This window comes from Sesamum indicum, linkage group LG7 (genome assembly GCF_000512975.1).
Source record: "Sesamum indicum cultivar Zhongzhi No. 13 linkage group LG7, S_indicum_v1.0, whole genome shotgun sequence".
Classification (NCBI taxonomy): domain Eukaryota; kingdom Viridiplantae; phylum Streptophyta; class Magnoliopsida; order Lamiales; family Pedaliaceae; genus Sesamum; species Sesamum indicum.
The window spans coordinates 9,744,899-9,771,576 of record NC_026151.1 but is presented as its reverse complement, the minus strand read 5'-3'; the positions used below and the strand labels follow the sequence as shown (position 1 = coordinate 9,771,576).

Genomic DNA, 26,678 nt, shown 5'->3' with positions numbered 1-26,678 from the left:
AATTCAATTATTATTATTACAATTCCTTTTGTAGTATTTTTGTGGGGATTTGGTGCAATTCTTCAATCTTGATGCCCTTTTCTGGACTCACACTTCTCTCTCTCTCTCTCTTCTCTCTCTCTCTCTCTCTCTCTCTCTCTCTCTATATATATATATATACACACACATACATGTGTGTGTGTGTGTTTGTGGAAATTGAAACCTACTAGCATTTTTATATTATTATTTCTAAAGAAAAGAAAATAAAAAGTAGCATCACATTTTAGACTTGGAAAATAAAATAATAAGGGGAAAAGACAGCTCTTGCAACAGTGCAATAAGATCCATCATCGATACAAACGCAGTTGGAGTAGCTTTGTAATCTATTCATAAATCTATACTTTAATTAAAGCGGTTTGTCTTCAGATTTTGTATAATTATAAATATATTTTTGTTAATTTAAAATTCACTTATTTTAGTATTGATTTAATAATGAATCAAATCAACTAATTTCACCATTAAATTTTTATAATGAATTGATCAAAATATTTTTATAAATTCTAAATTTATAATTTTGTATATTTTTTTAAAAAATTTAAAATATTTTTATAAATTAATATGCCTAATAACTATTTATCTTTTTCTTTTTCGGGGTGAAAAGATAAATTGCATATATATATATATAATTATTTACTTCTCGCTTTTAGATTATTTTTTTTTTACATTTATTCAAATGCTAAAAAGAATCAATAAAGGTATAATAATAATTTTTACCTTATCGCCTCAAAACTGCATAACTATTTTTTATTTGAAAAAATATGATAATTTCTCAAACAATAAAAATATATAATAATCATGGCAAACGTTAATTTGCCCAAAAATCAAATAATAACCACCAGTTAATGAATTCAATTCAACGTCATACTCGCTTTAATTTGATTAATTGTATCTCAAGTTTTGAATATGGAAAAACCCCACACCAACAAATCAATATAAATCCAATTTAATACATGAAAAGTCATTTTGCAACAAGAAGAGTTTTGTTTTAGTCGCCCCCAAAATTGGTAGTTAAGTCAGAGATGGTTTGCCAACGACCTTCCCGACTGGGCTCCATGGATTTGCTGTCATACTGTATTTTCAATTCCAATTAACATAATAGACCCACGTTCTTTCAATACAATGAATGGTGTCGTGTATATATTAATTGGGATAGAAAATGTAAAAAGAATGGTGGGTTATGCAAATACAAGGAAAACTTCCTTGCTCTGCTTGATGTCTTTTTCTGTTTTCAAACTTGAAAAAGGTATATATCAGACCAAGTCAACACAATTTAACTTACATTGTAGGATTCAGCATAACTGGCACCCAACCTGGGCAACATGGAAACAAAATTCTTCAATAGTAACAAGTTTCAACCCACCAACCAAACCCATGATGCTTATAGCACTGGGAATGGGAGAATATTTTCACCATAATCAAATGCATACGTTGAACAGGCCATGCCATATCTACAAATGTCATTATTGTTAGACCGACCTGACGGTATCCGGGCAGCCGGGCGCATCTTTTCTTAGAGACCCACAAAAATGAGATTTGGCATCATCACCACAGCGCTACAGGCAAGCAATATAAGTTAGTTTGGGTGGCCCGGAATGGGGTTAATACAATCACAGAGTAATTAAGACGACAAATATAGCCCAAACTCGTTCCTCTAACCACACATCTTCATTACCACTTCTATAAACTCCAAAGCATCTCACACACACACACACACACAGAGTTGATATGCAAGAAATCATGAGAACAAAGAGAATATATAATTCATCACCACTCTAATTCCTTCCATATATACCTATTCCCATAATAACCAGTCAAGGACATCTATGTATAATGCAGACTTAGAAAAGTGTCTTGCGCATCCCGGGCATGTATAAGATACCACACACCATGAAAAGCAATTGATTCTAATCCCTGGCCAGCTTGACAACAGTTTAAACACGAATACCAGTAAACTATTTGTACAGAAAGTTTTTCCTTCAAGAAGAGTTCAAATGCATGAAATATGCAGTTTCCAAAGCATTTAGCAGCTAGGATAATCATCAAACCACAAAAATGGAGATTCATGAACAACTTTCTTATACATATTCTCGGAATAGCTGCAATTATATGATACCCAAAGAAGGTTAAAAATCAAATAAAATTGAGAGTGGGAAAACTTCTGGTAACAGATAAAATAAGAACCTTAAATTGATTTTGAAAATCTTTACACACAAAGTAAGAACAAAAGAGAACATCTGGCAGAGTAGTTGTCAAGTGATCACATACAATCGAATAGCATAACTGATAATCCAAGTAGTTAAGATAGGAAAGCATTTCATACTGTAGAAGAACATAAATTCATTTGGCAAACAAAGAAAGGACCACGCTACATATTCCAGAGCTCAGTTTCATATCATTGGATGAATCACAGCTAGAATTAAACAACACCAGAATCTTCTTATGTCTCATGCCTCAGTTTTCTTCTTATCCTTTGGAATTCAATAGCAAACACCTTAATAATAATGACAACAAACATTTCTAACTAGGATAGATCTTGAAACCAAGGAAGAAGCTATCAGGCCATCAAAGCAAACCTCCCACTTTGTATAAAAGTAACAATTAAAACACACATACATAAATCACATGTTGATCCTTCGTCACAAAAGAACTACACATACACACCGAATTAATTGTCACCCATTTGACTAGAACACCACACCAGGAGCCAGGTATCACATTATCACTCTTATACTACAACCACATGAATCAACCAAATCAATCGAGATGCATTTAATCATATCTTATATATACATATATAAATATTTATATGAATTGTAACATAAGTTACCTTTTTATCCCACTTAAGTAAAAGCAAATGCTCATCAATGAAAGCAACCCCTTCTCGGCTATATAAATATTTGCAAATTTTCCTTCAAGTATAGGCATTCTACGTAATGGCGTAATGCCGCCTGGCATCCGCTTCAACTAGTGCTTCTCTTCAAGATAAGAAAAATCTTAATCGCTCCCCACACTGGGTTCCAAATGTTAATCCAAATTAACACACAAAAAGGACAAAAAGAAAAAATGTTTCTATCTCTGCTGATGAGGCCTTTTATCCACCCATAGCGTAATCAGGCATTACTTCTTGACACGTCTTTGAAAACTTGAGCAAGAAACGCAATAACCATTGGCCAAAAGATACAAACAAAGGAAGACTTAACCAACAAAGACAAGTAACAATCGTATCCGTGATAAGACAACAAGCGTAGATTACAGCAACACATGCGTAGAGTCTGTCAAGTTATTGTGCATGCTAGAATGATAGACCAACACACACGCAGTAGTAGTTTCTCTCTCTCACTCTCTCCCGCTCTTTTTTTCCTTTGTTTTCTATGAGTAGCAGCAGCGGAAGGGAAGGGGCTGAGGTTTCACTTCTTGAGGCTGCCGCGGACGCCGGGCTTAGGCTTGGATGAGTCTCCTACAAAACCAGCGTGGAGATTATTGAGCTTGGACTCATCGAAGAGGATCTTGGGATGGCGGGCGTCGTGATGGATCTGCATAGACTTGACATCAGGAGCAGTGACCTTGCAGTGCGGACACTCGAGCTTCGCGTGGCCGCCCTTTTCCACACCAGAACGGTCGGCGAGCCCGGCCTTCCCCCCGCCGCGGTTGGTGGTGGCGGCGTCAACTTTGGCAGCAATCTCCTTGGCAGTGTGCTTCTTGGGCTTGGCTTTTCCAGTCATGGCGAATGGCAAGTATGGTATTCGTCTGCTCCAACCCTCTTCCTGTTTCTGGGTTTTCCCCCAAACCCTAGTATGGGAAGTGAGTTTCTTGAATGGGATTGACTGTGGAGGAAGCTATCAATAATTCAACCTGAGAGTGAAAGGCAATGCGATGAGAGAGAAAGAGGAGAAAGAGAGAGTGTGTATGCGCCTGCCCTAGATACTAGTACATGACCCTCAGTAGATATACGATGGATGTAATTAAGATATGTAATTTTGTACATATACCCGTATTTACATATAAATCTATACATATACACACACGCTTGTGTACGTACCCACCGTATGTGGGGTGGGCAGGTTTGCCGGGTATAATACCGAATTTGAGAAATAATTAGGACTAAATATACTTTTTTTTTAAAAAAAAATTTAATGTAATATTTATCTCCTAAATTAATAAATGTAATATTTATTTTTTGATTTCATGCTTTGAATAGTTATATTATTTTTAATATATTTTAGTATTTTGTAAAAATTTTATTTTAATTTATTGTTTTATTAAATGAATAATTTAATTAAAAGTGGATAGATAAATTAATATATTATAGATATACAATAAATACAATATTCCGAAAAAAAGTGCAATTAAAGTTTTTTGTGTATTTATTTGACTCATTCATTATTTAACTTAAAATTTTGTTGTGTATATATTTTACTATTTGAACTATTTTACGAACTCAAAATTAATTAGTGAATGAGAACAATAGATACACAAATAAATTTGTCATGTAAAGTTTTTTTATTGTTTTGTAACAAAATTAAAATAATAACTATTTGATTTTGTAAAAAAATTAAATTATTAACTATTTGATTTTTATGATAAAAATGAGTAATTATGTATTTTTGAAACTTTTAAATATATATTTTTAAAAAAATACAAAACATATTTTTTAATCTTTTTCTAAAAGTGTTTAAATTTTGATTAAGGTATATATATTGTTAATTTCTTCTCAAAAATATATATTGAATTGTTAGGATATTATATTTTTTGTGTATCTATTATTCTATTATATAAATTTTTTTATTAATTATTCAGTTATTTTTAATTTTTAAATTATAAAATAATAATATAATTATTTAATGCACGAGGGATAATTATCAAATTTTTGAATTAATCGGGTAAAGAATATTCAAACAATCATAACTTCGTTCAACTAAAACCACATCGTACTTTGATTCTTTTGTTAGTTAGCTAATATCCGTGGTTTCGACAGTATACAGCTTGACACAACTAACTGGGCATTCCGCTTTGAATCTCCTTATAAATTGAGGTCAAATTGCAGTCAAAATTATAATTTAACCTATTTACACTCCAAACCCTTTCACTCTCTCCAAAAGCAAGAGCAGTCGTAGTGTCTTGCTTGTTTTCACCACTTTACAAGTTTACCTTAGCTTACATTTTGATACTCCATCACTTTATATTACTTAAATATCAAAATGTTAACTCCTGTTTTGCAGGTTAATCCTCGTGTGATTTTAGGATTTTTCTAAAAATCATTCGAGCATTATGATGTTATTGGATTCCAGTATGCATCAACATATATATTTAAACAAAATAAAAAATACACACATTTTTTTGAATAATTAGATCGAAATTATAATCATCAATTGTTCTTTGCAAGTACAGTACAAAGACACCCTCTAATCACCAATATTCTTTTATCACCAATATTTGTGGCTGATTACAAGTCAAATAGGCCCACCCCATTGAGGATTGTGATTTAGTCCCAAAAATGTAATAAATGGTCAATATATTTCCTTTTGTCTTACATCTATTATATTATAAAAGAATACCTATTTGCATACTAATTTTTAAAAATTCAAATTTACCTTTTATTTTATTTTTTTAATTTAATTTATTTATTTTTTCTTAATTGCCCCCTATTCCGTATTTCTATCTCACTTTATTTCTTCACGTTTATTACAAATTAGAGTTATAATTTGTTTTTTTTTTTTACAATATTTTCTCATCATTTTACCTCAAGATTTTTTTTATATGTTTGATTGGAATCGCGTGTGATAATAATTAGTTGGGATATAAAATAATTTTGATACACAATCAACCAATGTAGTAAACACATAAACATAAGAGTCAGGCTTATAATCAAACACATACATTGGTACTAATCAATCATCTACCAATTGATCAATTATACAATGACATGTTCACTGTTTGGCCATTTAGCCCATACACACACAGAAGCAAACATGGCCAATTCAGGACTACTGTCGGTCTGTTTCGAATTCTGACATAGTCAGAGGTAAAAAAGGATTGTAAAATATATATAACAAAAAAAAGAAATCTATAGCACTACCACCATCACCGCCGCACCCTCAAATCCATAGTTGCCGTCGCCGCCGTCTTCCGCCACTGATGTCTCTGAGCTAGGTTTCTTTGCTGATTTGGGAGTTATACCGCCCGAGCCCACCAAGGGATTTTGGTATCCTCTTTCATAGCATACCGTGCCCCATTTGGAACTATGATTTCTTTATCATGAAATCAGCTGCCAATTTGCTTCCATTTCCATGGGGAATTTTCAGGGCCGGAATTCTTGGCTCGGTACCTAGAAATTACTCGACCTCAACATCTGCTGTCCAAATTCTAACCCTCAACAAGCCTATAACCAACAACCCACTATACAATTTTCTCCCCGAAACCCAGAACCCAAACAACGTTGTCGCACTCGTCTGTTCATCTCTCAAGCTAAAAGATGGTGTCTTTTTGGAGTATCTACGGCAGCAAGGGTCGTTTAGTCGTTTCACCAGCGATGAGTTCTCGAGAATCCTGTTGAGATGTCAATCTGATTCTTCCGCGGCCCTCACGCTCTTCACCTGGGTAAGAAATAACTTGGCCCTCAAACCCAATGCTCAGAATTACTGTATTATGATTCACATTTTGGTGTGGTCTAAAAATTACAAGGAAGCAATGAAAATCCTGATGGAACTGGTGCAGTTGAATGGAAATGGAAATGTTTCGGAAAGATTGAATGTGTATGAGAGCCTGATTCTGTCTACAAATGACTGTAATTGGGACCCTGCTGTGTTTGACATGCTCATCAAGGCTTACCTCAGAAAGGGTATGGTGAAAGAAAGTTTTCGAACTTTTAGAAAAATTATCAGGGCTGGGTTTGTTCCAAGTATCGTTACTATAAATTGTCTTCTCAATGGGCTTTCAAGGATGGATTTTGGGGGGAAATGTTGGGAGGTTTATGAAGAGATGCGGAGAATTCAGTTACATCCGAACACATGCACTTTTAATATATTGACTCACTTGTTATGCAAGGAGCGCAATATGGATAATGTGAATGAGTTTTTGGAGAGAATGGAGGAAGAAGGATTTTGCCCTGATATAGTGACCTATAATATGCTTATTGATAGGTATTGTAAGGAAGGGAGGTTGAAGGATGCGGTCTATTTGTATAACATCATGTTTAGAAGAGGTGTGGTTCCTGATATGATCACATACACAGCATTGATAAATGGTCTGTGCAAGGGCGGGAATGTGAGAGAGGCTCATCGGTTGTTCCAACTGATGGTCCATAGAGGGTTGAAGCCCGATGCTGTTTCATACAATACTCTCATATATGGATATTGCAAAGAAGGAATGATGCAAGAAGCAAGATCGGTGTTGTTTGACATGATTGGAAGAGGGATTGCCCCTGATAACTTTACTTGTTGGACGCTCGTAAAAGGATATCAAAATCTGGATAGGATGATATCTGCACTGAATCTGGTCTTGGAGCTCACACGCTTTGGAGTTGTGATTTCTCAAGATATGTATTGTTATTTGATTCTTGCTTTGTGTAAAGAGAATAGACCATTTGCAGCAAAGTCTCTTTTGGAACAGATGTCTCTAAATGGTTATATGCCAAGTGAGGAAATGTACAATGAGTTGATTGATTCCCTATGTAGAGGCAAATTTGTGAATGAGGCATTAAAATTGAAAGTGGAGATGATATCAAAGGAAATGAAGCCTAATTTGAGTGCTTACCGAGCTGTTATTGTAGAATTGTGTGGATTAAGCAGAAGCATGGAAGCTCTACTCTTGATGCGAGAGATGGTTGAAGCTGGTTTACCTATAGATATTGAAATTTGTCGTGCTTTGATGAATGGACAATGCAAAGAGAAAAACATCTTTGAGGCAGAATCGCTGTTGAGTTTCTATGCCAAGGAATTCCAAATCTTTGATGCAGAATGTTATAATGCACTTGTTGGGATACTATCTGAGGAGGGTGACACCTCCAAGTTGATTGAATTCCAAGATAGGATGGCAAAATTAGGTTATGCACCAAACATCATTACATGCAAGTATGTAATTGATGGAATGTGGAAAGCGATAGGAGTTCAGAGGAGACGTGAGCTTCTGGTGGAATGATGTTGCATCTCAAAGATATCTCTGTTCATTTCAGGTCCAAGTATGAAATTTCAGACTAAACTTACCATTGTGAACACGAGAAAGTCAAAATGTGATTCGGAAATTCTGTAGATACAAGTTAAGTGAAATGTAAAAGTATAATTTGTTCGACATCTTTGTCGTGATTATTGCCATCCTTACTTATATATGGGGTTATCATCTTAGTTGGAGATCAGAAATTCCACTTAATATGGTGAAGTGATCTTTTCTCTAGTTGGAGTGACATTGCAACTTCTCCCCAAAAGAGTAAAATGAAAATGATGATGGAAACTTTTGGTTCAGGTAGGCAGTGTGTCATCTTGTTTGGGGCCAAACAATCCCCACATCATTAGTCTTGAATCTTGATCCTAGCTTCTGATCCTCTCAAAGTATTATTTGAAATTGATAAGGGGAGCTTTTATGTTTAACTGGAAATTTTCCTTGCAAGAAATCAAAAATCACGAAAAGCTCTGCAGTATAAGGTTCCACACAGTTACACAAATAACATAACCACATGAATAAACACTGAAGATACATGAGCAGACAATTCATGGCTGTGACATAATTTGTAGTGGTTTTAGCACATTTAGATTTCGATATGCCATGTTCTCCCTCTGTTTCTTTTCATCGCTGCTGCTAATATCATGACAACAATTTCTTCATTTGGTTTGAAGCAAAGTCCTCATGGTGAGTTGGTCACCCATGGCAACTTCAAGTGGTGGCGAAGAAAATGGGTCGTTGAGATTATTCCAGCCCTTTGAGAGGATTGAGCTTGCACAACCATCCAACCCTATGTGAGTCACATGCTTCACATCTGTTGGAAATCCAATCTCCATCCCCGTTTCTTGTTCTTCTAACTCATCTTTGTCTACTGAAAACAGATATATATATATATATATATATAAAGTTATTAATGTACATACAGATGTGTGTGTGAGTACACATGTGTCTGCGTTTGTACTGTACTCATGCATGAAAAAAGGACAAGATGTGGAGAAAAATAGAGGATTTACAAATCTTATGCAACTGCCCTGCAGGTTTGGGAATTTGAAGTGATATGCAATATGCATAGCAATTTGATCATGTTCATGCGTATCAGTGGCTATATATGCTGATTTCACTGTTGTAGTGGCATAAGGATATTCCGGTTCTCTTTAAATTTTGCTGTGTATTGCTGATTAATGACTTACCAAATAAGTTAGAGAAGTTCTTGAAATTCTTGAACAGCTTCTGGAACTTTGGAAGTGCTGATAGGTTTGAAGGGCTCTTCAAGTTCTCACCAGTGGATGATGTTTCTTCATCCTCGTCCTCCTTTTCTCCTCCACGAGTTCCTTCACAGCCAAAACCAAAGTAATTAAGCCAAGCAAACATGCACGGGGAATAAAAGAATTTTACGTTAGTGTGTGAAAGAGGGCAGCACTTGTTGGAGTTGTGTTGGCATCGACCAGCTTTGATATTTTAGGTTGCTGCAGTCCAACTGCGATGCTCGATTCAGAGATGCAACCCACAGTGAAAGGAAGTAGCACAAATCTTTCCATTCTATCCCTCATTTTCTCAAGATCAAGAAGAGAGAGAGAGAGAGAGAGAGAGGTGGTTCGAGGGAATGGGATGGTTATAGTAATATATGATAAGTAGTTGCTTTGTGTTGAAGTAAGAACTGCAGGGTGTAGTTATAATGAGTTTGATGACAAGAAGAGGGAGATCCAATACTCCAACCTAGACATCTACATCAACTACATATATAACAATTCTTTGATTGCTAAAATTTATGCAGATTTATGATTGTTACATGAAATACCTTTTTCTCTCTCTGTTAGTTCTACTTCTAAATGATTGTGGGGAGTAGGGATGGTCTTCTCCTTTTGCTTGCCGCCTCTTAAAGGAGAAGCCACGCCCATACTCCTCTACCAAATTGCCTCCTTCTACTCTCATTTTCTTGTCTAATTATTTTTAGGGTTAATTACACTTGGATCCTTTAAAAAGTCAAAATTATTCTTTCTCTAAAGAGATTTGTCGTTACACTTACACTTCTTCCGAAATTCTCGATTTATAATTATACCTGACCCTCTTCAGTAAAGATTTGAATGAAAAATGTTGACCTCAATAAAAATTGACATAAAAATTAGTGTTGCTCATCATTTAATTTTTTCATGTATATTTTGTACTAAAAGAGAAAGAGAGAGAGAGTGTGGGGTTAAACATCATTATATTTTTCTTTTTATAAATAAAAAATTATTACATAAAAATATTAAATGAAGGCTAAAATTAACATTATTCTTCCAAATTCAATAAAAGGTGTCTAGTGAATCAGAGTAGTGTAAGAGTAATTTTTAAAAGAAAAATAATTGAGAGAAAGTGTAATTTCACATGTTTAGAAGGTTTAAATATAATTAATCCTTACTTTTATCCCAAGTCAGTACGCTTTAAGGTTAAACTCCAGCAAGTAAATGAGTTCACCACAAAGTCGTCCGACTATTATGATACAGAATGATTCTATTGCATCCATAAAGTACCTTAAGGTTGGTAGATGGTAACACTTTGCATCAAATTTGGTAGGGACAACATCCTCATACAAGTCTTTAACATTACTTGATCATATTATGGCGGTATCAAAGTACTGTTCTTCACGGGTATTATTTTAAAATTTATTATAATTATGAATACTTTTTTTTATTTAAAAAATTATAAATATTTTTTTAAATAAAAAATAATTATGTAGTCCCTATACGACGAAGTAAACATTACTATTTTACTTAAAATTTTCTAAAGAATAAAAAAGAAGGTAAAAAGAATGAGGGTTGATAAATATATAATCATAAGGAATAGTGTTCCGAAAAAAAAATTTTGAAATTCTAAGAAATTCATAAGATTATAATTAATAATTCAAAAATATATTTTAATCATTACAACAAAAGTAATTAGATGAAAAAACTTAACTGAGACTATTAAAATGAACTTATTGTTCGGCGGATGCTAAGATGAAAAATATATTTATAATATTTTAAATAATAAAAAATATTATAATTATACTAAATTTTGACGAAGATGGTAGCAATTACCCTTTCCCAAATTGTACATCAATTACCTTCCCTTAATAGACAATGAATTCACTCTATTATTGTCCACAGTGGAACAAGTAAGGATGGATTATCCATCCAAGTATGCAACATAATTTTCAATATATAGTACCTCATATGTTACACAGAACTCTACATGCAAACATTTTCTGGGAACAGATTGACCATTAAGAAAAAAACTTAATAAACCCTTTCAGGGATCCATGAATATTTATGTGTATAATATCGTGTTATAATCTACAAAACTTCCACGATCAGAGGGGAGGATAAAAGTATGACGACAAAGAAAACCCGAGGAAAAGCAGTCCTCCAACTGTTGCAACAGTTCGCTGTGAAATCTTTGATGCCAGCATACTTCCACCGATCACTGCCAAAGACGTGCATATGGTGTGTCCTATGGTGGCCCCTACAGCAACTCCGACAGCATTCTTGTGTGTTGCTAGCTGTGGAAGAGGAAACAAACATATCCTAAATCAAACATGTTACCCGCTATTCTTCTCTTACAATTCAATTCATAGTGTGGAAATTGCAAGATAGTGAGCCATCAATCCCTAGTCCTCTTAAAGTTAGTTGAAATGAGGAAATATGGTATCAACAAACTCAAAGTACAATGATGCACACAATCTAAGTACTGTAGCATAAAAGTTTTAGAGCAAGAGCCAGGACAGGTCAAAATGTCTGAGGGCAGCTTTGCCATTCATGATCCTCTTCTCACAATGCTATCTAGCTCTTCAGGATTTTAATTAACAAGACAAGCTAAAGGTTTGGACGCTCAAGCTACAGTTTTGTCTGGTTTGACGAGTTACAGTATCAGTGGAAAGCAGGCCACACTACAGTAAGTCATGTAAGGTTCTTTTAAACCTGAGCTAGACTTGTCCAAGTCTTAGATTTTTTTCATGCAAGTTTATGTGATCATGAAAGACGGTACCCTAGTAGCTGATGAGAGATAATTGGACAAACATAGACATATAACCAAATACAGCTCTATGCCCATGAAAAAAAAGTATCTGTCTGCCTCAAAACCTAGATAGATCTGAAGTCCTTCCGAAATTGCAAATAGGCTCTGGGGGTGAGCATATAGTTTGCATGAATTGGGTTCCAACCCAACCTGACACAGGGTTGGGGGCATCAAGTCGACTTTAAAGAAATAAATTAGAAGATAAATACAGAATCAGTAATCACAGTTACTCCATCTTGCTTGAACTTTGAAATATGCATAATTGCAAGAGAACTTGTCAAGATATGAACTCACAGCAATTGTTGCAATCTGGCTACGGTCTCCCCACTCTGCTAAAAATGTCAAAATAAATGACTGCACGCACAGATCATTGCAGGAGAAACACATTAGTCAGTTCACACACTTGCACTTACAATCTCCAGATGGTCAGAAATAAAACAGAAAAAGAAAGAAACTAGAACAACTTTGACTGCAGAATAATGCAGAACGGCAGAATTTTATAGTTTTCCAAAAACCAAAGAGGGTTTATAGGTAGCATGTTTTACTGGTGAACCAATATGACTATTGGGGTTCAAAAGAATAGCATATACCTCTAAATAGATTGGTGTACAAAATCTAGAAAAGAAACGCCGGATTGTTGTTTTCCCTTGTCCTGCTTCAAGTTTTTCTTCCACCTGTAATCCCACACTGCCTGAGGTCAATTTGATGGTATATATACAAAAAAAGGAAGTTGGAGTGGACGAAAGACATGCAAATGCTGACAAGAAGTTGATCCATGCAGCAAGGGTGATACGAGAGATATTTAATAGAATTGGTTAACACCCATGTGAAGGAATAATGGCTATATAGCATACATGCCAACTGAAGTACGTCAGACTAATTTACAGGCCAGATAAACTTGAGGATTATAATAAGCACAAACTTACTTATTCAGCTATGAGAGAGAGAGAGAGAACAGACAATTTGTGAAGTGGTATGCAAGTAACCATGCAATAACAGACTATCACAGTAGGATGAGTCAAGCAAAGCATTTGAAACCACCATAATAACATAATAGCATCAGTTGCATTATCATTTCAAGCAAGGGAATAATACAAATACAGCTATACAAACATCAAAATATGTTATACCACATTGAGTCAGGCGGGAGCAAAGTATTTCTAAAGTCAAAAGAATACTTAGACAAGGAAATAGCTTCAGCTCCAGAGGGAAACTGAAACGTTAAATATGCAAATCATTTTTCATACTGGAGCATACCTCCTCCATTTCTTTTTTCTGAGAAGCTTTTGAATCTGATCTCCATGCAATGTAGAGCAGTCGGAGACCAAAAAAGGCATAAAGAACTGCAAGAGAATACTCATTCAGATTTATAACAATGATAACGAAGGTCTGGAAGAAGCATTTCTTCTGAAAAATGATGCAGGTATCCTTAATATGCTTCTCAGCTAAGGATACAATGAGCCACCTTGAACCAAGTTTGAGGTCACAAGTTCACATATGCCATGTAAAAGAGACACAATGAAATGCCCAAACTTGTCTTGTTCACTGTTAAAAAGCCAAAACTTGACTTATCCTAGTTGAATCATATCTGGCCCCATCTCAGGATGCTCTGGCATGCACTATGCATTGGGAACCATGGATGGTGGGTCCACAAGTAATTGAACATTTTGATGGGTAGCTTGAGCATACAAATAAACTAGACCTAATTGTATTGGACTAGACTGAAATAACTAATATGGTCACTATTAAGTTGAGTGAACTGAATGGGTTGACATAAAAAAACATCTGCACATCTAGTCATTCACATGAAATTGCAACATAGTTATTCCGAGTACAATGCATTAGACAAGCATTTTTCTATTATGGGGCTCTAATAATCACTAAAACCCATCTTCCTCCAATCTCTCTAATCTATCCTTTTATTCCTATCTCTTTCTTTCCCTCCCATTCTTCCTCGCTCACTGCAGACCCAGGGACTCTTAATATAGGTTTTTCAGGAACAATATCCGGATTCAAACTTATTGTGGATCCATGTATTTATCCATTCCATCCAAACTTCAATGCAGTATTTGGCTAATACCGACTCATACAAAGCCAAACTTGAGCAAATTTTAGAACTTTGGGAGGTCTGTATGTTGTTCAAGCTTGGCCTCCTTAAGTGAGCTCGGGCAAGCTTAAAAGACAGAGCCAACGCAACTCAATCCAATTTGCAGCTGGAGTTTCATTATCAAAAGCATAAACATAAAAGAAGTTGCATCACATGGTTCAAAGACATGGGATGTAACTGCAGAAAGAAATTTTACATCAAAGATCTAAGAGCATCTTTCTCAGACAAATGCAGGCTTCTAACTACCATCACCACTCCTCGAGGATCAACCACAAAAAGAAAAGCATTTCATTCATAATTTATGTCATAGAATTCAAACAAGAACCTGTAGCTGCATTATTTGTATGCTTCCTTGAGATCAAATTAGGCACAATTCTACCAAGACCAGTCGAAAGTATCTGGAATGCACGTGCAAGAAATATAATCTCAGTATCATCATTGAAAGAGTAGTTTTGAGAGCGGAATACTTACAGGACCTGTACATAGGTATAAAACGTCGGGTAGTAAAACAAAAAATTATTCACACTATAATCCAGCAAATGTGATAGGAAATTGACTTACTGTCATCACAAACAACGCACTGAGTGCACCAGATAGAACAATTGACTTGGGGTGACGCATTGCCATGAGAGCTGCTATTATAAAAGTTTCATCTCCAATCTAGCAGCATAACCATCATTACAAAATAGTTAATAAATCAAATATAAAGGAATGTCAAATGAAGAGCTCCAAAATATCATTTGTCATCCAACTTGGTTTTAGTGATGAAACAGGTGGACTAAGTCATCTCTTCAAATGATGACCAGCACAGCAGACTACAGAAATTGCCATCAAAAGCTAAGCAGCAGCATACTGACAGCACTAAATAGGATAGATCTGGGCCATCTGGCTCTATATGATACTAATACTATATCAAATAATTTGCTCACCTCACTGACAAGTATCATGGATAAACTTGCAAAGAAAGCATCAAAGACTCCAAGACCCGAGTCCAAATTAACTCCAAGATCAACAAGATCAAGATCTTTCTCTTCTTTAGCAATGCCAGTCTTAATTTTCTCCCCAAATATCTGTCCAACACAATTCGCAGAAGAACGTCGATAAATTTCAATGTTAATCCCATAGATAAGGCAGGTGCAATGGAACACATTAAACAAAAACATAGTGAATCGCAGCACTCATTTGTTGGCAAGTACATTCACAAAAATTATTTGTTAAACAAAGTCGAAGGTGGCCCTTTAACATCTTTAGCATTCTGATTTCTTACTTTCACCAGTCAATTCTGGCAGGTGGTGTTTCATCAATAAATCCATTTTCGCTATGAGCAGTTAGCACACATCATACATAGCCGAGTTACATTACCTGTATTCTCCTTTCATCCAATATAAAAGTTCAACCCACCAAAAAACAAACGGTAAACAACTGACAAAGAATTACATCTTAGCACTATCAAAGCTACTGCTAGATTGTCAAATTATCCGATCCAGAAATCAAGGCTATCTCAGAGTTAGCAGAATCAACTCCAGAATCATGATGCAGATGCCAAACAACAATAAATCGACTTTACTCACTTTACTACGGCGGCCCAGACTCTTGATTGCAGCACTCGACTCCCGCCCTTCACTTTCCTAATCATTGTGCAATAAAATTAGATCACTCCAACATACTACTGCACTACAATCACAAAAAAGAGAAGGAAAACGGAAAATAAAGTACCTGGGCAGAAATTTGCGGGACGGAGAAAGAGAGGAGGAGAAGAACCACCAGGAAAACGTATAGATAAAAAGGTTTCCTACGAAACGGGTATGAAGGGAAAGCCTCCATGTTCGCCTGCCTCTGCTATTCTGTGATTACTTCCAAATTTTCAATTCAGAGGTCAAAATTTGGGGAATTTCGAAACGTATGAGTAGGTTGATAAGAAATAGAGAGCGGATCTGATCCGGATCAAGAAGTATAGAAATAGGGAGGGGAAATGGGGATCTGGATCTACGCGGGGAGAGAGATTTCTGATTTCCGCGGTGGTCTCCCAAAAGCATGCTTTCGTACCTTGTTTTAGTTTTTATATCACTTCGCACTGCACATTGCACAATGCTACTTTGGATTTTCAATTAGCTAAATTACGCCTTTGGTCTATGGAATTCAATCTTTTTAACTTTTATTCTATAAATTTAAAATAATTTTAAAATCAAAAAATTTAACACACTTAATCTTGTATTTTATAGAGTTTTAAAATAAAATCAAAATTTAATAAATTAATTAAAATAATCAATTCTTCTTTATTAAAATAATCAATAATTTGAAAAAATTATCAATTATTTATTTCTATGGATTTAGTAATGCTGTGTTTATTGTGTAAGATAAAATTTGAAATACACGAGCTTTACTACTTTTTACATAACACGTTTCTTTTATCATTTTAAATAGGACATATCAGAACGAGCTTTTCAGATACTTTGTATAATTATAAATACTCTTTTGTTATTTAATAATTTATCAATAGCTCATTGATTTAAACGATCGTCCAAACGAGTCCAATTTGTTACTGTTTTTTAGGTTTTCATCTATTTTTATGGTAACCTGACCAAAATGTCCTTGTGAATTATGAATTGTAATTTTACTTACTTTCTAAAATTATTCTTAATTGTTTTGGCGCTAAGTGGACAACTTTTTCTTTTTCAATTTTCAAAATTTTCCATCCAGCTCGATCGTTTTTTTTATAATTTTTTATTTTTTTAAGAAAAAAGGTACAGTAATAATAAAATCGACAATTACAAACCCCAATCTAATAATTATATAATTTTATCAAATATTAAGAATTTTAGTAAATAACGAAAGCACGATAAATATTTATAATTATGTCAAATTTAAAAAAAAAAAACTCGATATAATTTACCCTTTTAAATAAACTCACCTTGTAAACTAGGATTATTCCGAACATTTCACCAATAAAAAGAATGAAGAATTTGGGTTGGATTTAGGTACTATAAAATTAAGTACAAAGTAATTTAATGAGGATTAATGAACAAACTTTCCTTTGTCATTAAATTAATGTAGAATTATTCAAAAAAAAAATAGCTTATGGTCCAATCAAAATCAAGTTGAAGGAAAAATCAAGTGAAATATATACAATATAATTAAGAGACCTTTGGAGATTAGGAACTAATTAATCATTAACAATATAAATGTAGACACGTGTCATTTATGATAACAAAATAATGGATATCTAGAAATGAAAATTAATAAGAAACTATATATAAATATTGTTGAATACTAAAATGGATGAAATAAAATTGATGGAGAAAGTGTCACAAAATTCATAGTTTATACGTATCATTCAATAAGAGTTTTAAATAAATAAACATAAACTATGATGAAAAAAACATTGGTGGATAATTTGAAATATAATTTCAGTAAAAAAAATCAGTACCGTGTATCCACTCTCGAGTATAAGGAAAGAAATGTACCCCTCCTAAGTTACAGGATTAAAATTGCTACCGCTTACAAGTTACCGGACTAAAACTGTAATTTTCTCATATACAATATAATATACTGGGGTAGATCTTTATGGACTCGAGAGCCACTCCGAATCGGGGTGGGTCCTAATTTTTTTTAACCCGCTACCTATTCTAGTCTTAATTTTTTTGGACTCAAATCGGACAATTTGGTGCAAGTTTACTCTAGTTTGGGTTCAATTATCATCTCTATAGTATAGGACAAAACAAATTAAAATAGACATTCAATTTTATTAAATTTTCTAGATAATATATTGTAGTAACAGAACCAGTTCATCTTTTAGATATTCATCTTTTTGGTCACGAAGCAGTTAATGAGGGGCATATAGGTTAAAGAGAATTTCTATGGTAAATGTACAAAACAATGTGATAGTATATTCCGCTTAGGGTGTGGGATACACTATCCAAATTAAGGGTGTTAATCGAATCGAATTTTTGATTAATTATTTTTAGAAATGAAAAATCGAATTGAACATTGTTGGTTCGGTTTGGTCTAAACCGAACACTGTTCTATTTTTTTAAATATATATAAATAATTCTAGTACTTTTCCCAATTTTATCCAAGAATACACATACTGAAATATCAAAATCTAAAAAATAAAACATATAATGAGAATAATATTTATGAATATAATTCAAAATTTCAAATAAAAAAAAAACACAATAACAATCCATTTATTTAATTTAAATTCAAATGTAATAGTACAACTACAATATTCAATATCCAAATAATACATATAGCAAATTGAATTGAAGTTCACCTCTATAAGTATCTTACGTATGAGGAGTTTATATATTAAATAAATAAAAAATATAATAAAATTTGAAATAAAAAAAATAATTTGATATTTTATGCAAATTATATATTAGACTTGGATACTAGTTTTTTTTAATATAATTATATCATATCTGATGTGCATAAAAATAAATTGGTCCAAAGAGGTCTAAACGACCCAAAAAGAAGAAAGAAATTAAAGGCTCAGGTCCCACACCCATAACGCTCCAAAGAGGTCCAAGTCATGAGAGGCTTGTAACACTCTATGAGGCTCAAGCAGACCTAGCAGGCAGCCCTGATGGCTGTTCCCCAAAGAACGGATTGGCAAAAAGGAGGCCTAGACAGTCCAAATAGCCCAGGAAAAAAGAAGGAGGTGAAGGACATCTCCCGACTCGAACGATGGTTAAAACCAAATAAAACATTCGGCTCAAACAAGCCCACACACGTGACATCTCAACATCTCACGTGCACCTCATCAGCCAAGGTATCAGCAGCCGCCTTGGACTACATTAGTCTTAGCAATGATGACTTCCTTGGTTGTTGGGACTCCTCATAAGCGACGGGTATGTCAAGACAAAGAAAACTCCTACTAAAGCACTATTAGCTACAAATAATATGGTTTATCCCGTATTCCAACCATCTCAACCAATTTCCACAAGATTTTCTGGAGTGGAATACACATCCAACAGACGGGGACACTATCCCTATAAGTACATGTTTAGTTCTCCGTACGGGGACACCTTTCTCATTCTCTAAACGCCTCTCTCACTCTCTAAACTATCTCCTAAGCTGTCTAGGCTTATTATCATATATTATTATACTTTTCACCAACTTCATTCATAATATCTCGATTTTTAATTAAATTCACTTATTTTTTTTTTGTTATATTTCATATCAAATTCAATATTGACTTAAACGTTAGAGTGCTAACACTTTTCTTGTAGGCTCCCCCTTTTAAGATCAGTGTACGCTTCGACCAAAATTTGTTCAGCATATCAATTGGACTCGTATACTTTTTGAACGTATCAATACCTGTACTACTAAAAAAGGATAGGATTTTTCAATCACAAACTGCATTTATTGAGATTATTACATTAATTTTTTATTGTGTCGATAATTATTTTAAAATATAATATATAAATTTATATATTTTTTATTATATTTAAATATAAAATATTATTTATTATATACACATAAATAACGTATCACCACCAATAATTAAGTTACATACATGTCCGTTTACATGCTATAGCTCTTGTTATTATTAACATTTCCTTCGTATATTTAGGATTTAATGAGGGGAAGAAAAAAGCAAATGAGTGCCAACTCACATACGTCGTCGTCGCATTTTTGTCCGCGTCTCTCTGCTCTCTCCGACTTCGAAACCTCAAAACCCTCACTCCGATCGGTAAGCTACTTCACTTCGTATTTCCACCACCATCTCCGCCGTAAAACTGGTTTCTTTTCCGGCCGACTGACGAAATCCAAGTCGCGTTTAGATAAGCCGGAAAGCTGCTTTTAATTGCGGACTGAAATGGCGGAAGAAGAAGGAGAACAACGGGGGATTGAGCAGCAGCTGGAGCGCGCCGTCTGCTCTCGACTACAGCATTTTAAAGACCAAGCAGAGTATGTCTATGTGTATATGCGTAGAGCTTTTTTATGTGTTTGTTATTGTATATGTGTATATAACCATCTATATTTATGCATCACTATTGTTCGGTTGGTTTTTTCAATTTTGGTGTTGGTGTGGATGACGCATGAAACTACAGTTCATTGACGTTGGAGTCGGTTAGGAGACTGTTAGAGAAGGATTTGGGCCTTGAGAAATTTGCACTGGATGCCCACAAGAGATTCATTCGGCAGTACTTGGAAAAGGTAAATTGTCGTTTCCTCCATTTCTGGAGATGTTTGCCAAGTGTATTAATTGAATGCTAAGATAATATGCTCCGGGGGAGTACCATGAACACTGGTTATTTGAAGAAAATTTGCTTGTTGCATTTTTCAATTATGTGTCCTCTATTATGTTATGTGAATTAGGAATCCAATATTTGTTTGCTAGTAACTGTTTCTCATTATCAAGTTTTATGATATATAGGGACACCCTGTTCATAGATGAAAATGGCATTCATTTGTAGGAATAACTTTACCTTACTGCATGCCTTTGTGATTTTGAATGGTAGAAAAGGTCAGGGACTTTTGCAAAGATTTTTATGTGTCCTTGTTCCATGTTTCCGTTTATGCGTGTGTTTGACTGATTAGGTATAATCAATGACTTTAGAAACTTTTAAATTTCTGAAATTTGATTTCTGTTAATAGTTGCACATATGTTTATTAGTTTTACATTTTACCAACTGTTGCGTGATCTCTCAAGATACTCAAGATTTGATGACAAACATGTTTACATCATGGATGGATTTATGTTGCCTAAATTGTGTAAATCAATTGCTGCTTCTTATAAGATCCCTAGGTATCTTGTTGCTCTAGCCAGGGGCCCTAACATGTGGCAGGACATGCCCAAGGGAGACCTTCTAGTTTCCTTCCCCCCAACACACACACACACACACAAAAAAAAAAAAAAAGAAAAAGAAAAAGAAAAAGAGGACACACGCAAAACAAAAATTAAATTGAATGAGATGAGCATCTTTGTTAAAAGACAAACTTGAAAGAATTTCTTTTATCCATTTGAAATGTTTTTTCTATGTTCTTACTCCTATTTTGTATCTTGAAGAAAAAGGATTCATGTTATACAAAGGCCATTTTGGCACCTGATATTTTCATGACTAGCTGTTAGTCTCTACAAGAAGGAATAAAAAAACGTGTTTATGTTTTCTCCCCTTGATGTAATGATCACACCTGCTCCTCTGGGATGAATGACCAATCTTGATGCCAGTGATACATGGATAGGAAACAAGGGACAAAAGGCACCTACCTGTGAAACTTAACTTTGGTCAGTCCTTTCATTGTAAAGACATGGTTTTTTCGACCATGATTCAGTGGAATTTTCTCTTTACATTTTAGCTGACGATGGGGGTTGGTTTCCAATAGAATCATTTCTGACCTGTGAGTACTTGTAATTTTCAATCCCAAACCAGGGAAAATTGTTTTTAGCATAATATACAATTTTTGTTGGTACCAATCTGTAAACCACTGTTTTAGCCTAACAAACGAATCTTATTAGCCTTAAACAACTTTAAGTTGGAGAGAGCAGCAATCTATTTTATAATAGTTAAATGTTCCAATTTGTAAAATCCAATAAGTATGGTAACCACTATTTATATTCTGCTGAATTCCAGAAAATGGATGGAGCTGATGATTCCAACCCCAAAACAGCAACTGAGAATGTGGACAAAGATATGCATTTGAATAAAGAAGAAACGACAATATTGTCTAAAAAGCATGAGGAAAAGAATGATCCAAAAAGATCTGGAACTGGAGACGAGGAAATGACGGAAGACTCCCCCATAATGGGTGTCTTAACCCCAAAATCTGAAGTTGCCACTCAAGGATCTTCTGTGAGCGAGAACAGGATTCAGAAGGCCATTTGGGATAGAGCTGATCATTTTTCGTCTAATTCAGAGTATGCACTTTGATTTTCTGAACTGATTTTGCTCCATTGCTCATTTGTTCAACTTGTTCTCTTCTGTGTGATCATCCTTCTGAATGGAAAAATTAAAGGAAAGAAATAAACGATGTGAAATTAAGTGGAGAAGACCAGTGCAACATCATTTCAGCAAGAATTAGAGCTTTGCGGTTTAGCCATATTAGCTGCTGTTATGATATTCTCACCAATTTAATAAGCTATGTTGTCCATTTACATATTTTTTTTTATTTTCAAAATATTGAATGTAAATTATGTTTTTGCTATATCTTTCAGGAATTTGACTTTGGCTGGAGTTCGTCGACTTCTAGAGGAGGATCTTGGACTTGATAAAAACACCCTTGATCCATTTAAAAAGTTTATAAGTCAACAAATAGATCAGGTAGGAACAATATTTTCAGACTCCAGATTGCTCAGTATGACCACTGACTAACATTACATTTATTGCTATACAGGTATTAAATTCACCAAAAGGAGCTAAATCTGCAAAAGACATTAAGAAGAAAACCTCTGCGAACTTGAAAAGCAAAAAATCTAAGAAGACCAGCAGTGGGGAAGGGTCTGAGTCTCCAGGTAGTGAAAGTGATGAGATGGAACATAAAGTGAAATCAAGAAAGGAAGCTGCTTCTAGAAGAAACACTAAGAAATCGGAGCAGCCAAAGAAACGAAAAATCTCTAAGGAGAGTGATCTTGATGTCTCTGGCAAGAAGCAGAGCAAGCTTGCAAAGAGGCAAAAGGAGGAAGACAATGATTCTGATGAGGATGGAGGCCTATCTGAAGATGGTCAATCTCAATCATCTATTGAAAAACCAGCACAGGTTGGTTTTTAATGTCGCAAATCCTTACTTTCATTAAGCAATATCTGCATCTACATGTATGATATGTCGTCTTGTGCTTGGCATTTTGAGGAGCAGAAGAAAGAAAAATCAGCTCCAGGATACGGGAAACAGGTCGAGAATCTGAAATCAATAATCAAAGCGTGTGGAATGAGGTTTGTGGATCTGCGTAGCTCTTCGTTCCCCCTTCTAATTTGATAGTTTTCCTGTTGGGTGTTATGAACCTGGTAATGAGGGCGCCTCATCTGGTCTTAATGGGCAGCGTTGCTCCTTCCATTTACAAGAAAGCTAAGCAAGTGCCAGACGGCAAACGAGAAGCCTTTATAGTGAAGGAGTTAGAGGGGATTCTCTCAAGAGAAGGGCTATCTAAGAATCCCACAGAGAAAGGTAATGGTTGCTTTTTGTATATCACCTATTCAGGGACATGACCTAATTCTTTGGAGACCTGTATGCTCAAAGGTTAAAGTGGATGGCAGGGCTGTTTCTGGCCACTTGCAGGCCCAATCTGCTCTATAATTGGAAATAAGTAGTAGGTAATAAAACCAAGATTCTTATGAAACAAATGAAGGAAGATTAAGCTGGAAAAGTATTAAAGTCAATTCATCTATAATCCTGTTTTGACTTTCCTAAAATCCTCTGAGGCATTTTAGATGAAATTGGTTTTAAGCCTTAATGTACCTAGTCAGTTAAAATGATTTGAGAATGCATTCTGTCTTTTCTTCTTCTCTAACCATGTGATCTATGAAGGTTATTAAGCTTTTGAAATCCTCAAGCTTATGACATGCGTTTCTTATGGCTGTCAGAAGTATTTTCCGGACATATTTCGCTGATTAATTCAGCACTTTTCTAGTCAGAATAGGACAATTATATGCATTTTTGACACCACAAGACAGAATTTGCTCAGTACTCTGGCATAATAACTTGCCTGTGACTCTAAATTGTTCACTGTGCGAGAGTACTACACCATTTGAGCTATTCTTAGTTAGTCATTGAGTCCCTCTCCAACTGCCCCCTCTTTCTCGTGTGGGTGGCTGATGTCATTAATTTCGTGCTTTCAGAAATCAGAGATTGTAAGAAGCGAAAGGAAACTGCCAGAGAACTTGAAGGCATTGACATGAGCAACATTATATCCAGTTCGCGAAGAAGGTCAACATTTACTTTTGTTACTCCTGAGAAACCTGGAAATCGTGCTAAAAAAGACAAGGTTGATGCGAAAGACAGTAAAAACAAAGACAGCAATGACAAGGATCACAATGGTGACAGTAAAGGGGAGAAGGAGAAGGAGGAAGAGAAAGTTGAGAAGGAGGAGAAAGAGGAGAAGGAGGATGAAGAGGAGGAGGAGGAGGAGGCGGTGGAAGAAGAAGTAGAAGATGATGATGAGGAAGAGGAAGAGGAAGAGGAAGATGATGAAAGTGAAGAATTTAATGAAGGTAAACTTCATTAACATGCATTGAGGTTCCATTCACTGGTTGCCTTAGAAATTTCTGGACACTTACATACATGAATCTCAAAATTGGCACTTGCTGATTCACCACCTGTTTCAGTGTGATTTAATGAATTAATACTCTTTTTTAGCCTTCTTAATTGCAGCATGCAAGGCTGTGACAGGAGTCATGCATTAATATACATTTTGGCCATTTCACAGTCTTGTCCTGAACCACATTAACCGAATTAAGTATTTAGACTAGCTTGCACTTCCATATAATTGCATCGAAGTTCAGCTTTATGGGCTTCAAATTAACTGCAAAAATATGAGATAACAGAAGTAGAGTTATTAAGTGAACTGCAAATTTTCTTACGGATAGAATAAATGTCATATAGGAGTCATTTATCTCATATTCTCCTTTTTACTCTCAGGTGATGATGACGAGAGTGATTGAATGCTAGCAGGCCTGAAGATGACTGTAACTATTCTTTGAAGTTGTATAATTATAGAGAAGTGACGGTGTACAATTAGTTTCTGTACCTTCACTAGTTTTATTCTTAAGTTGAGGTAATTATTTTTTTGTGGAGCCTTCATGTAATCCTCATACTTAAACATCTATAGTATGACTTGGGGGGACAAAGTAAAAGTGAGTTGCTTCATACAGTGTCAGTTTGTCAACTATGTTCTGGAATGTCTCATGGGTTTAGTCTATATGTTGTAAAGCTAGGTATTAGACACTAGGACTGTGTATGTGCTTGTGCGGAATAATTTCTTCATTTCCAGTCAAAATTTTTGCTAATGATCCTGCTGTTGATGCAGTTGATCATTTTGTCATAGCTTACCCAGGATAACCAATGTTCTGAAGTCCCCTCCCATTATAGGGATGGTATAATTGTAAATGAGCTGTGGCTTCGTTTTTTAACTTGAGATTCACCTACCAAAGCAGCAGCTACTTACCGTCATATTCTCTGGAATGACCTACTTGTTCAAATGTGTGATTTAACTTGGCTGCATTCTATTATGAAGGTTATAACATCGAGCAGACGACAAAAGAGGAAAAAAATGTTGAGTTTGGTGGTGGGTTTAGCTGGCATTGTTTTGTTCTGAGAATAGCTACAGTGGATAACAAGAGAATTTGTTCCAGCTTTAAGGCAGCGGGAGAAACTGATAAAAGGGGTATTTGGAGTATGGAATAGGAAGCTTCGTTTTATAGAGGTTGATGGCATCTTCCCTAAGTTGTGAAGGAAAAAATGAAAATTGATTTGGGGGGTCGAGATCGTGTATTTTAGCTAATTAATGAGGCGGAAGACCAAGTTTGATCCTGATGGAGATGGGCTTATGAGAAAACAATATTCGTTGGGCTTGTTCCCCTTGATGATCAAGTCAATTTGTGTAATGAGGGAATCAAGACGTAGAGCTAGAATTCAATAAATTGAATAGATAATGTGTTGTTCATCAGGAATGAGTGTTGGTAATTTTAGGAGTTTTTTTTATTTATTATGTAGATAAACATACCGATATAGATGGTGAGATTTAAGCATGATTTATGGTTATCATAACGAGTTCCACCAACCGTAAAAATCATGTGGATTCTGATCACATTATGTAACTGTCTTTTCAAAAAAATGTACCATTTAAACTTGTCTGTCTGAATTATAGACTAGTGCTAGTACAAGCAAATAAAACATATATAATGTCTGTTTTTTGTTTTTTGTTTTTTTTTGTCAAATATACACGTCTAATTTAGAGTACACACAAACACATAATAGTGTTGATGAACGAATTTTTGGAATATAATAATGTCAATTAAATTTAAGATTTTTTACTTAGATTTTTTGCGTTCGAATCTGATTGTATGCGTAAGAAAAATAAAATTAATTATGTTAATTGTTAAGTTAGTAGTACACAAATTTGTGAGTGTAGTAGTAGTAATGTAGGGTTATAAAAGAGAGAGAGAGAGAGGGTGAAATGTGGAATTGAGTTTGGTTGGTTGATTTTTATTCTCTCTCTTTATTTCATTTTCTCTGCTTTTTCTTTTTCCGCACCACTCTTTTCTCTTTCTGTGGAGAGGAGAGAACGCCATTAAGCCACCACCTACTACTCCTCCTCCTCACTCTTCACACACTCCATTTCTCTCTCACTCTCTCTCTCTCTCCACCTTTATTCTTCTCATCCTTTTTTGCATTTTTATTCCTA

The 26,678-nt window shown here is 34.9% G+C and overlaps 7 protein-coding genes across 9 annotated transcripts in view; 3 read left to right on the top strand and 4 right to left on the bottom strand.

Annotated features, from left to right (window-relative positions):
- The window catches only part of LOC105166860 (isopentenyl-diphosphate Delta-isomerase I), a gene marked incomplete in the record, with an annotated part of 3,453 nt that extends 3,358 nt beyond the window's left edge, over positions 1 to 95 (bottom strand). The window contains 1 exon segment of the mRNA XM_011086356.2: positions 1 to 95.
- LOC105166859 lies at positions 3,144 to 3,981 on the bottom strand. Its single transcript, XM_020695317.1, has one exon. It carries the CDS (start codon positions 3,759 to 3,761, stop codon positions 3,447 to 3,449), a length of 315 nt encoding a protein of 104 aa, XP_020550976.1. The 5' UTR covers positions 3,762 to 3,981; the 3' UTR covers positions 3,144 to 3,446.
- On the top strand, positions 5,937 to 8,504 carry LOC105166858 (pentatricopeptide repeat-containing protein At5g40400). The gene has a single exon (XM_011086354.2). The coding sequence runs from the start codon at positions 6,295 to 6,297 to the stop codon at positions 8,173 to 8,175; it is 1,881 nt and encodes a 626-aa protein (XP_011084656.1). The 5' UTR covers positions 5,937 to 6,294; the 3' UTR covers positions 8,176 to 8,504.
- LOC105166857 (CRIB domain-containing protein RIC4) lies at positions 8,672 to 10,026 on the bottom strand. 2 transcript variants are annotated; one of them, XM_011086352.2, is made up of 3 exons: positions 9,614 to 10,026; positions 9,384 to 9,524; positions 8,672 to 9,061 (listed from the first exon to the last, which is right to left on the bottom strand). In XM_011086352.2, exons 1-3 carry the CDS (start codon positions 9,741 to 9,743, stop codon positions 8,853 to 8,855), a joined length of 480 nt encoding a protein of 159 aa, XP_011084654.1. In that variant the 5' UTR covers positions 9,744 to 10,026; the 3' UTR covers positions 8,672 to 8,852. The 2 variants fall into 2 exon arrangements, with proteins under 2 accessions (XP_011084654.1, XP_011084653.1); XM_011086351.2 differs by having other exon boundaries at positions 8,672 to 9,064; positions 9,614 to 10,020.
- On the bottom strand, positions 11,285 to 16,404 carry LOC105166856 (GDT1-like protein 3). The gene is made up of 9 exons (XM_011086350.2): positions 16,052 to 16,404; positions 15,907 to 15,963; positions 15,265 to 15,405; positions 14,897 to 14,995; positions 14,661 to 14,733; positions 13,486 to 13,571; positions 12,819 to 12,902; positions 12,523 to 12,582; positions 11,285 to 11,713 (listed from the first exon to the last, which is right to left on the bottom strand). The coding sequence occupies exons 1-9, from the start codon at positions 16,157 to 16,159 to the stop codon at positions 11,525 to 11,527; spliced, it is 897 nt and encodes a 298-aa protein (XP_011084652.1). The 5' UTR covers positions 16,160 to 16,404; the 3' UTR covers positions 11,285 to 11,524.
- On the top strand, positions 19,922 to 25,323 carry LOC105166935 (DNA ligase 1). Of its 2 annotated transcripts, XM_020695539.1 has the most exons (10): positions 19,922 to 20,030; positions 20,122 to 20,248; positions 20,392 to 20,497; positions 21,916 to 22,199; positions 22,497 to 22,602; positions 22,676 to 23,038; positions 23,135 to 23,211; positions 23,319 to 23,443; positions 24,115 to 24,486; positions 24,914 to 25,323. In XM_020695539.1, the coding sequence occupies exons 2-10, from the start codon at positions 20,157 to 20,159 to the stop codon at positions 24,934 to 24,936; spliced, it is 1,548 nt and encodes a 515-aa protein (XP_020551198.1). In that variant the 5' UTR covers positions 19,922 to 20,030; positions 20,122 to 20,156; the 3' UTR covers positions 24,937 to 25,323. The 2 variants fall into 2 exon arrangements, with proteins under 2 accessions (XP_020551198.1, XP_011084757.2); XM_011086455.2 differs by having other exon boundaries at positions 19,922 to 20,248.
- LOC105166855 (zinc finger CCCH domain-containing protein ZFN-like) overlaps positions 26,470 to 26,678 on the top strand; it is a gene marked incomplete in the record, with an annotated part of 10,798 nt that continues 10,589 nt past the window's right edge. Inside the window, 1 exon segment of the mRNA XM_020695540.1 lies at positions 26,470 to 26,661.